The 12500-nt window shown below is 53.8% G+C and overlaps 1 protein-coding gene across 1 annotated transcript in view; it reads right to left on the reverse strand.

Annotated features, from left to right (window-relative positions):
• Positions 1-12500, reverse strand: part of LOC311367647 (neuron navigator 3-like) — a 59947-nt gene that overhangs the window by 18229 nt on the left and 29218 nt on the right. Inside the window, 5 exon segments of the mRNA XM_084486460.1 lie at positions 516-1218; positions 1750-2098; positions 2475-2604; positions 10149-10268; positions 10921-11130. Coding sequence (XP_084342586.1) covers positions 516-1218; positions 1750-2098; positions 2475-2604; positions 10149-10268; positions 10921-11130 — 1512 coding nt within the window.

Here is a 12500-nt window from a genome sequence, read left to right on the forward strand (position 1 = left end):
ATCCATCTCTCTCACACTCACCCTAGACTCTAACGAGAACGGGAGCTTCTGATGGATAGAAAGATAGATAGATACTTTTATTGATCCCCAAGGGGAAATTCTACGTTGTAATTCCACTGTCCAGTGATGGAGAGCTTCTCTAACGATTATGACAATCTCATTTAATCTCATTTAATTACTCTTCCTCTCCTCAATTCATCTCAGCACCTTTTGAATCTACTTTGAGCTGATCTGCTCTGATCTCAGCTACAGGTTATCTCACATCATCTCAGTGTTCAGAGACAAACAAGAAGTATGATGACCATATCCGGTCAGAGACAGACAGGAAGTAGGATGACCATATCCGGCCAGAGACAGACAGGAAGTATGATGACCATATCCGGTCAGAGACAGACAGGAAGTAGGATGACCATATAAGGTCAGAGACAGACAGGAAGTAGGATGACCATATAAGGTCAGAGACAGACAGGAAGTAGGATGCCCTTATAAAGGCATGGAGGGGCGTGTGTCCTGACCTGCGGAAGGTGGGCGAGGCGATGTCGGGGTACTTGGAGCCTGGCTGCCTCAGACCCGACTGGCCCCCCGCGGAGCCGGCGGTGGGGCTGGACCGGGGGGCCCCGGGGTCCGTGGGGGGGTCCGCCCCGCCCGCCACCTTCTCCTTGTCCGTCTGGTTCAGGGTGGCCCCACCCTTCCCCCCCGCGTCCCGCCGCTTGCTCTGCCCCCCCGACGCCGACGACGCTGACGCCGACGCCGACGTGGTCGTCTTGGCGCTGGTCTCCATGGCGACGCCCCTCCCCCCTCCCCCTCCCCCTCCCCCGGAGGAGGACTTGGCGGGGCGGGGCAGCGAGCGGTACTGGAGGGGCATCCTGGCGGCGCTGCAGCCCAGCAGGAGGCCCTCGTCCTGGGGCTCCCCGGAGCCGTCCAGGCTGGTCTTGCGGCCCCCGGCGGAGGAGGGGTCCGTCTGGCCGGCCGCCGAGCGTGGCAGCTTGCCCAGCGTGGCCGAGCCGCTGGTGATCAGGGGGTGCTTCTTGTAGCCGAAGGAGGCGGTGGGGGTGGGGGTGGGGGCGGGGGCGGGGGCGGTCCGCGTGGTGCCGGTGGGGGGCTTCTTCCCCTCGTCCCCGCTGCCCTTCCCGGCGTCCGACGGCGAGCGCTGCAGCGCGGCCGGGGTCTTGGAGGGCGTTTTGACCTTCTCAGACGCCTTCACGTCGTCCGTCTTACCTGGGGAGACGAGACACAATGGCAGGGGGTGAGGATCCCCCTTGACCCCTGACCTTAACACGACCCCTGACCCTGACATGACCTCTGACATGACCCCTGACCCTAACACGACCCCTGACCCTGACACAACCTCTGACATGACCCATGACCCTAACACGACCCCTGACCCTGACACGACCTCTGACATGACCCCTGACCCTAACACGAACCCTAACCCTGACACGACCCCTAACACAACCCCTGACCCTAACACGAACCCTAACCTGAAGACAAACCCTAACTCTTAACACTTACCTTAACACAACCTCTATCCTGTAACATGACCTCTAAGGTCTAAACTGATCAATTCTCAGGTCTGAACTGATCAATACTCAGGTCTGAACTGATCAATACTCAGGTCTGAACTGATCAATAGTCAGGTCTGAACTGATCAATAGTCAGGTTTAGGACAGGGAGGAGGGGTAGAGAGAGGAGGAGGAGCAGAAAGAGGAGCAGAAGGAGGAGCAGGAGGAGGAGTGTTTGTGGTCCTACCAGGTGACTTAAGGGGTGCAGAGGAGGAGGAGGAGGAGGTCTTGGTCCGGGGGGGGCTGATGCCGACCTGGGCCCCCATGCCTCTCCTCAAGGAGCCGGTCTGGGTCCCCTGACTCCCCCCGGCCCCCCCACTCTTCTGGACCACATCCTCATACTGGGGCTGCTGCTGCTGTGAGGAGGTGGAGGAGGTGGAGGTGGAGGTAGACTTCCACCGCGAGGAGGTGCCTGAGGGGTCCATGGCCGGGTCCTGCTCCTCCTCGTCCACCTTCTTCAGGTCCTCCGCTCCCGCCCAGCTGCTGTTCACCTCCTGCTCACCTCCTGCATGACGGGAAGAGCGCCCCCTGTGGGCCTGGAGGAGGAGGAGGGGGAGGAGAGAGAGGAGGAGGGGGAAGAGGGGTAGGGGTGGAGGAGAAGGAGGTGAGGGGGAGGAAGTGGGGGAGGAGGCGGAGAAGGGAGAGAGAGGAGGAGGAGGAGGATGAGGATGAGGAGGAGAGACACAGGAAGAGGAGGGGGAGGAGGAAATAGAGATGAGGGGTAGGGGAGGGAGGAGGAGGAGGAGGAGGGGAGGAGAAGAGATAAGAGGCGAGAATAATTTTCTACTTAATAATACAAAGAGGTTCTGATCCAACTGAGCTCAACATTCTGAGTGTGTGTGTGTGTGTGTGTGTGTGTGTGTGTGTGTGTGTGTGTGTGTGTGTGTGTGTGTGTGTGTGTGTGTGTGTTACCTGGGCTGCCTTGTTCTTGCGTGAGGCAGAGGAGCAGGCTGAGGAAGAGTAGGCGGCGTTCAAGTCGTCTGTGCTGACGTTGTCCAACGTGTCACTCAGACCGCTGCTCACAGAACTACTGTCGTCCCAACTAGAGAGAGAGAGAGAGAGACAGAGAGAGAGAGAGAGAGAGAGAAAGACAGACAACTAATGTCATTACAACTCGGAAGAGATCATTTTAGATTAGAAGGAAATCACTCTAGAGCAGGAGATCACTCTGGAGCAGGAGATCACTCTAGAACAGGAGATCACTCTAGAACAGGAGGAGTCTAATTGACGCGTGAATGTGTGTGTGTGTGTGTGTGTGTGTGTGTGTGTGTGTGTGTGTGCGTGTGCGTGTAGGACTTATGTCCCCCTGGTTCAGAAGTAATAAAAGATAATTACTTTTTATTGATCTCTTAAAGTTTGTTGAGCAGATCAATAGATTCACTGTCCCCTTAACACCCTGCTCATCAGCTCACTGGTCGCCTCCTAGTATCAACCATTCGGCTCCTCAAGTAACTATGGAAACACTTTGTATAAATAAGTGTATATACAGTAGGTATAAGTATGTATATTATATCAATATTTGTATCTATGGAGGTGGAGGTGATGGTGGTGGAGGTATTAGAGGTGGAGGTATTGGAGGTGATGGAGGTGGAGGTGATGGTGGTGGAGGTATTAGAGGTGGAGGTATTGGAGGTGATGGAGGTGGAGGTATTAGAGGTGGAGGTATTGGAGGTGATGGAGGTGGAGGTATTAGAGGTGGAGGTATTGGAGGTGGAGGTGATGGTGGTGGAGGTATTAGAGGTGGAGGTATTGGAGGTGGAGGTATTGGAGGTGATGGAGGTGGAGGTGATGGTGGTGGAGGTATTAGAGGTGGAGGTATTAGAGGTGGAGGTATTGGAGGTGATGGAGGTGGAGGTATTAGAGGTGGAGGTATTGGAGGTGATGGAGGTGGAGGTATTAGAGGTGGAGGTATTGGAGGTGATGGAGGTGGAGGTGATGGTGGTGGAGGTATTAGAGGTGGAGGTATTAGAGGTGGAGGTATTGGAGGTGATGGAGGTGGAGGTGATGGTGTTGTCAGAGCCGTACCATCAGGCGATTATGATCGCCTGATGATAAGAAGTTGGACTTGCTAGTCACACCTGTTGCCCAGACAACTATCTCTGTAACGTCCATTCTATTATGGAAGTTGTTCTCTATCCCTGGTTTCCATGGTGACCTCCAGAGGGTAAACAAAGGAACAGGAGGAAGGATCGATTTCTAACAAACAACGGCTGTGAGGGGGGACTCTTACTTTGAAGCATGGCTGCGAGGAGTACTCTTACTTTGAAGCACACGAGAGAAGGCGCTGTGAGGATGTCTTCTCTCAACAGGCTGTTACAGACAAACCTCCACATCAATCACCCTTACTTCCTCTGTTCTGTACTCAAACCTCTTGGTTCTCTCACTTCCCCTCTCTTTCTCTCTCCCCCTCCCTCTCCTTCCTCTTCTCTCTCCACCTCTCTCTCTTCATCCCCCTTTACCGTTCTCTGTCTCTTTTTCTCTTTCTCTCCCTTTCTCTCTCTCTCTCTCTCTCTCTCTCTCCCTGTCTCTCTCACCCTCTCTCTCTCTCCCTCCCTCGCTCTCACACTATTTGACAGCAGGTCCCCAGCGACTTTCCCAGAATGCACCACAAAGTGAAGAAGTCATGCTCTGCACCGCGGTGACAGAGTCCGCGGTGCGGGTCACCTTGACGACGGGATGCTGCTGTCAGAGGGATGCTCCTGAGAGAGAGGCCAGAGCCAGGCCCTCCTCCCCCCTCCTCCTCCCCTCCTCACTCCTCCTCCCCCTCCCCCTCCTCCTCCACCCTCCTCCTCCTCTGCCCCCCTTCTCCTCCTCCTCCCCCCTCCTCTCCTTCCTGTCTGTGTGGAAGGTTCTGGAAGCAAGCGGCAGTCCGCCCTGACGACGGGATGCTGCTGTCAGAGGGATGCTCCTGAGAGAGAGGCCAGAGCTAGGCCCTCTTCCCCCCTCCTCCTCCCCTCCTCTTCACCCCTCTCCCCCCCTCCTCCTCCCTCTTCCTCTCACCTCCTCTACCCTCCTCACTCCTCCTCACCCCCCTCCCCCCTCTTCACTCCTCGCCCTCCTCCCCATCCTGTCTGTCTGGAAGGTTCTGGAAGCGAGGGCCAATCCGCCCTGCCGGTGAAGCTCTGTGTGTCTCTGACTGATGCTCAGCGGCTCTGATGATAGTGAGCTCTCAGTACCCGGGACAGAACCCGACGACTCATTTAAAGGCCTGCTCTTATCTCAGCTCCCCTCCGTTCCCCCCCCCCCCCCCCCCCCCCCCCTCGCTGTAATACACACACCTCCTCTTCCTGCGGTTGTCTCCGCCAAAAACAATAGCGCAAATCTCCTCTCTGCTCTGAATGGAGAGTCATTAGCGTACGGCGTGGCTAACAGGATTAGCACGCTCCCTGCAGCCATGGCCAGCCACCAGCCAGGGAACGCCGTTCCACGTGTTCCACTCTAAACATGGCTTCAGGCTCCTTTCCCTCCATGGAACTCCTCCACCACGCGTCTGGTTAATTAGAGGCTTAGAGGGAGGGCTGGCGTGCCCACAAAGAGACAATTATTCACTGGGAACGCCTGTCAGAGCGGCAGAGGGATGCCTTCACAGAGAGAACGTCTGCAGCACACACCCTGAGTGGCTCAGCCTCTAGGAGACTCAGCCTCTAAGAGACTTAGCCTCAAGACTCAGAGCACAACCTGAGATGTCACAAAGAGATCCATTGGACCTATGGCGGTTCAATACGCAGATCTCTTCAGATCTCTTCAGATGACGACGTGCCCATGTGCAAGAGGGTCGATCCAGCCTGACCCGACTCTGTTCTGACAACATCCCCGGGGATCCCCTGGCGGCTGGGGCGTCCGGGACACTGCCTGACTGTAATCCTCTAAATGTTTCATCAGTTTCCCGAGGCTCAGCCCCTTTGGGGGGGAAGATCGTCACGGCAACCGTCAACATGTCCCCCCGGTGGGGGGGGGGGGGGCAGGGGAGGAGGGGAGGGGAGGGGCTCTGAACCCGTCCACCCCAGTGGCAGCAGCCTGTGATGTAACAACGTCTTGAATAACCAACGAAGCTCCGGCTCCTCTCCTCTTCTCGCTGGTCTGTTCCCAGCACCCGTCTGGACGGAGCGAAGAGGAGCTCTATTATTAGCTCGTTAGGAGCTGGCGGAGGAGGAGAGGCGGAGGAGGAGAGGCGGAGGAGGCGGTGGAGCAGACACGAGGCGGTGCACCTGGGCTGCTCTGCTCCGTCTGGGCCTCGCTGAACCCACTGGAGGTCTGAGCTAACGGCAGCCCAGACCTGTACTGGTATTTAACTCAACTCAACTTGGACAGGTTTATATGCTGTATGTGTACATGTTTTAGTTAGACAGCAACAGATATTTTATTCAATGTACTGGCCAGCTCCCAGTTAAACCAGTCAAAGACTGAGGTTGTACTGGAGAGCTCGGAGTGTGAACCAGTAGAAGACTGTGGTTGTACTGGGCAGCTCTCAGTAAAACGAGTAAAAGACTGTGGTTGTACTGGGCAGCTTCCAGTAGAGCCAGTAGAAGACTGTGGTTGTAGTGGGCAGCTTCCAGTAGAACCAGTAGAAGACTTTGGTTGTACTGGGCAGCTCCAGGTGTCCACCAGTAGAAGACTTTAGAAGACTAGAGAGCTCCCAGTGTAACCAGGAGAAGACCGTGGTCTAAACTGGATCTTAACCATGGAGCTGGATCTAAACCATGGAAGCTGGATCTACACCATGGAAGCTGGATCTACACCATGGAAGCTGGATCTAAACAATGAGCTGGATGTAAACCATGGATCTGGATCCAAACCATGGAAGCTGGGTCCAAGAGGTTTTACTGAGAGCTGACTCCGTCTCTGGCGTCTGCTGGGCGGAGCCTCAGTCTCTCTGAGGAGCGTTGGGCTCCACTCAGCCACACATGATGTCATGAAATATTCAGCCTGCTTGTTTCCTCAGACCAACTAGGCCCTCAGACCCAACCAGACCTGGTCCCTCTAGACCTGGTCCCTCCAGGCCTGGTCCCTCTAGACCTGGTCCCTCCAGACCTGGTCCCTCCAGACCCAACCAGACCTGGTCCCTCCAGACCCGGTCAGTCCAGACCTGGTCCCTCCAGACCCAACCAGACCTGATCCCTCCAGACTCTACCAGACCTGATCCCTCCAGACTCTACCAGACCTGGTCCCTCCAGACCCGGTCAGTCCAGACCTGATCCCTCCAGACCCAACCAGACCTGATCCCTCCAGACTCTACCAGACCTGATCCCTCCAGACTCTACCAGACCTGGTCCCTCCAGACCCGGTCAGTCCAGACCTGGTCCCTCCAGACCCAACCAGACCTGATCCCTCCAGACCCAACCAGACCTGGTCCCATCAGACTCAGAGAGCATCAGTGTAATCAGTGACTTGAAGGATCATCTTAAGATAACATCCACAGGATCTGAAAGGATGGATTTATATTTGTGTTTAGTGAGAGATCTTTTATCTGTGTAGTGATGCATCTTCTCTTTGATAAGCTATTTCATAACAAGGACACCTAGCCCAAACATCCTGGACGGAGACAACACTAACATAACAATGATTATGCCAATATATGAACAAAAAAACATGAGCACAGTAATATTACTCCACCAGAATATTTCAACTTCAAGTAGAAGATGAAACAGTATTTAGTTTCAGTCAGAGCCTGAATTGAGTGTTTCCATCGTAATATCTGTTGTTTGAATGGAAACATAAAATACAAAGTTTTAACATCTAATTCAATTTGATTTCCTCTCCCCTGATTTCCGTTCTCAGAATCTATGTTAACAATCGAGACAAGGAGCAGTTAGAACCTGACTACTGTTTCACCAGAGGAAACCAGTGGAACAATCTTCATCTTAAAGCCCAAGGTGAGGGTGGGCATTGACACGGAGAGTTACCATGACAACTGACAATCATTAACCACCAGACATCTACAGAGAGACACACAGACACACAGACACACACACACACACACACACACACACACACACGCACACGCACACGCGCACACAGGTTCCAGTCAAAAGCTTTATGGAATCTAACCTTTCAAAATGTAAAAGTGATAGTTAAGACAACATGATGGCTTCTGTCCTCTCCTCTCCCCCCCCCCCTCGCCCCCCTCCAAGTTGTCAGAACTTCATTAGCACAAAACAAGGAAGAATTTGCACTTAAAGCAAATATATGCACACATGTGTCAAAACATAGTGTATATTTGTATGTTTTTGTTTGTGCAGTGTGTGCGTGTGTGTGTGTGTGTGTGTGTGTGTGTGTGTGTGTGTGTGTGTGTGTGTGTGTGTGTATGTGTGTGTGTGTGTGTGTGTGTGTATCTGTGTGTGTGTGTGTGTGTGTGTGTGTGTGTGTGTGTGTGTGTCTGTCTCACCAGAATGCAGCTTGGAGACCAGATCTCTAGTTGATTCAAGACGGAGACGGAAAGCAAAATGAAAGAAAGATGCAATATCTTCTCCTCACAATGCTCTCCTCCTCCTCCTCCCCCCTCCTCCCCCCCTTCTCTGCTTCAGACAGAGAGCTCTATGGAATATGAATCAACCAATCAGCAGTCAGCAGGAGGGTGAGGTCATCGCCCAGAGGAGGAAGATGCTGAGGAGGAGAATGCTGAGTGGACCAAAAACAGGAAGTGACCTCATGCATAATAGGTGAATGGAGGAGAGACATTATTCATGAGGCATCTTGAGGGAAGGGGCTGTGTTACATAAACCCTGCCGTCTGATTGGTGGAGGGACTCGTGGGAGTGGCCACAAGAGTTGGACCAGTATGATTATTGTTTGACTGGGAGCCACTGGGATATGCCCTGTAAAACCAACACCTCCAACCCTCAGAAACCCAGCTCCACTCCACACTCAGCTGACCATGATGTCTTGCTCCTTTCCAATCCCATCAAGAAGTCATGGAGGATGACGATTACACGCTGACACTGCAACACTGTGAATAAAATGTCTTGAAAGAACGACCCACTACAGCCAAAGTCTTACACTGGGAGCTGCCCAGCACGACCACAGTCCTCCTCCAGTCCAACGAGCAGGGTGGGTCGATTCAGACCTTTCCCCCTAAACAAGTCCCATCTCGGACCCCCAGAGCAGTCTCGAGATGGGGCACCTGACGCGCCCGGGGGTCTGAGGAGAGAATCAGGTATGGGAGGAACAGGAGGGATCTAGGAAGACACACACACCGCTGAGGTGCTGAGGAGACCCTCGCTCCATCACGCAGAGGAGGAGACCTTGGGCGAGGACCGGTTGCCAGGGAGACAGAAGAAACTTGGGCGCTTATCCGAGTCACGCCATACATGACTGAAGACACTAAGCTTGTGTTTCTGATTCCTGCTGCCATTGGCTGCTCTACACGCTCTGCAGATGTAACCTCGCTCGTGGAGCTCCGACTGAAGGTCTCTGCCTAACTGTGAGTCACACTGGATAAAAAGTCTGCTTGCTAAATAACTCAATGAAATGTACGGGCAATAACATGGAGAACATTTCAGCGGGTTTCCAGACAGCTCCCAGGAAGGTGATGGATGACCGATGGGTTTATAATGGGTCTAATAGAGTCCTTCTTACACAGTGAGTGAAGGTTAAAGTCTGTTCTCTGTAAAAGCTCCCAACAGAACGGCTGCCTTGCTCGTTGGTCCCTGTCTGTTTTGTCATGGACACAATCCTCTGTTCTCCGCATGAATAAGTAATACACCCTGCTTTTAGCTCTCTCCCCCCCTCTCCCCCTCTCTACCCCCCCTCTCTCACTGTATTTCCTCTCAAGGATTTTAGCCATATCTAAAATCATGGCATGGTTGGGTTATGCAAGGATACACATGAAAACATCTTGAAAGTTGTGTGTGTGTGTGTGTGTGTGTGTGTGTGTGTGTGTGTGTGTGTGTGTGTGTGTGTGTGTGTGAATTTGAATGCGTTGGGGCATGGAGTCTGACACACGGGTCACAGCTGACCTGAACGACAGGCGTGTTATATTCTGACCCCCCCCCCCCCCCACGCGCGCTAGCCCTCTGGGTGTCTGGGCCTGTTTGACGCCTCACACAATCACAGTCAGACTGACACTCACACACACACGCACGCACACTCACACTAAGATTCAGACTCAGACTCACAGCCACACACGCACACACACACAGACACACACACTCACACACACACACTCACACACACACCCACATACACGCACACACGCTCCCCCGACACCTCGGTGACAGACTGACTGACATTCTTGTTCAAAACAGAAATGTTTTTGGGATTAGCCTCCAACCTTTCACAAAATGGTTGCTGTGAACAACCTCTCGTGACATTAGCACTGTGTTGACACTTCAACACACCAATCAGAGCCCAACCAATCAGAGCCCAGCAACACATGACCTCATGTCCACTTGAGGATCGTACTGGGAGTCACAGAAACCTTCTAACCCCTTTCCAAAGAAGTCTACAGTACGGCAACTCTCCTCTCCTCTCCCCTCTTCTCTCACCTCCTCATCACCTTGTCAAAGTGTGACATCATCAATCCGCCCTCGAACCCAGGCGGACCAATTGGATTCTTAATTGGTTTCCTCGTTAGGGCAGGTGGGCTCACCTGTCCAGGTCTGTCTGCAGGTCCTTAGTGGTCCGCGACGAGACCTCTCTGGAGGAGGGGGGGTCTGCGCCCCGGCCCCCGCCCCGCCCGTACAGAGGGAGACCCCCGTCCGACAGGTACCTGATGAACACACCTCTTCTATTATACTAACACGCCATTTAGTCATAAACCTGTCAATAGTAATATTACGCTTAAATGACGCAGATATACCGGGGGGGCCAAGACATCGGCAGTTAGAGCAGGCATGTTTTCAACGGCACTGGAAGCTAAAATGCTGTATAAATACTATAGAAATGAGTGTGGGTGTGTGTTTGCATTTGTGTGTGTGTGTGTGAGGGAGTGTTGACATTCAGTAGCTTAGCAGGCGTCGGTTGCGCCGCTAGCTGCTAATCAGTCGCAGATGATCAAACATGGACTAATTAGCACTGTGCTAATTAGCATGATAACTCAGCTAGCCTGCTCTCTCTCCCCGCATTGCTCCTGTTGCTCCTAGCTGTCGCTCGCCCACTGACTCTGGTTAATGGAGTCTCATGTTGAAAGAGAGGTGACGTAGAGACCCGAGGTGTGGGGTGTTGGTTTGGGTGGAGGTGGATATAGAGGTGTGGGAGGAGGTTCTGAGCGGAGGTGTGGGTTGATGTGGAGGACATGGGGGCTTTGGCCACTGACCTGGGGGCGTCGGCCTAGTAACATAGGGGCATCGCCCACTGACCTGGGGTGTCTGCCTAGTGACCTGGGGGCGTGTCACACTGACATGGGGGTGTGGCCAACTGACCTGGGGGCGTCGGCCTGTCCGCTGTAGCGGCCCGTGGGGGCAGTTGCCCGCGGCGCCGTGTAGCCGCCGGTAGGCGAGGGGGCGTCGCTCGCCTGGAGCCGCGGGGTCTGTGATTGGCCGAGGCGCCAGGCCATGGGAGAGGGCCGCGTGGCCCCGCCCCGCCCGTTGACCTCCGTGGTTACCGTGGTGTCAAAGGTCGTTTCCATGGTACTGCGGAGAGGGAGGATACAGGGGGAGAGGATTGGGGCCTCATTAGGTCAGCAGAATGTTTGACTCACAGACTGAAGGAAGAACGAAGCCCGAACCCAGACCTGCTCCTTCATGTAAATGTAATGTACTGTAATGTGTTGTACTGTATTGTACTGTGATGTAATGTACTGTAATGTGTTGTACTGTATTGTACTGTGATGTAATGTACGGTAATGTAATGTACGGTAATGAAATGTTCTGTAATTCTGTAATGTTCTGTAATTCTGTAACTTAATGTAATGTGATGTGATGTAAACTCAGGTGGGTCTCTTCCCTCCCTCTCTCCCTCCCGCCCTCCCTCTGTCTCCCTCCCACCCTCCCTCTATGTCTCCCTCCTCTCTGTCTCCCTCCTCTGTCTCACTCCCTCCCTCTCTGTTTTCCTCCCTCTCTGTCTCCCTTCCTCCCTCCCTCTCTCTCTGTCTCCCTCCCTCCCTCCCTCTCTCCCTTCATCCCTCTCTCCCTCCCTCCCTCCCTCCCTCCTGCCCTCCCTCTGTCTCCCACCCTCCCTCCCTCTCTGTCTCCCTCCGTCTCTGTCTCCCTCCCTCCCGCCCTCCCTCTGTCTCCCTCCCTCCCTCTCTGTCTCCCTCCCTCTCTGTCTTCCGCCCTCTCTGTCTCCCTCCCTCCCTCCTCCCTCTCTGTCTCCCTCCCTATCTCTCCCCTCCCTCCCATTCTGGGAGGAAGGAGCAGGGGTAAAGTAGAGAAGGACCGTGTTGAAGAACAACAGTCTGTATTGATTGTGGTCGAGCCATCTTTGTAGAGCAGAGATTAAAGACAAACAGACACACACTCATGGACGCAAGCACACACACACACACCGGAACTCACTCACTCACGCACACACACACGCACACACACACACACACACACACACACACAAACACACATACATGCACGCACATGCCCACACACACACACACACGGACATGCCCACACACACTGACTCTGTATCCAGCCTTGAAGCAAACATGCAGAGATTCACACATAGATATGCTCCAACACATGCGCCTCATGCCAACACACACACACACACACACACACACACACAGAGGCGGGCAGGCGCGCACACAGACAGACACACACACACACACACACACACACACACACACACACACACACACACACACACACAGGCGCGGCACCATCTGTCTCAGCTACCGGTTCAGCCTCCATGTTCTTTGTAGCGCAGAACATAAGAAACCAGTCCAGAACCAGTACCAGATAGACCAGTAGAGACACCATGCAGAACCAGTGCTAGACAGACCATTAGAGACACCACGCAGAACCAGTACCACATAGACTAGTAGACTACAATAAACGACTACTAGCTGGTC

This window comes from Micromesistius poutassou (genome assembly GCF_964030765.1).
Source record: "Micromesistius poutassou genome assembly, chromosome: 22".
Taxonomy (NCBI): Eukaryota; Metazoa; Chordata; class Actinopteri; order Gadiformes; family Gadidae; genus Micromesistius; species Micromesistius poutassou.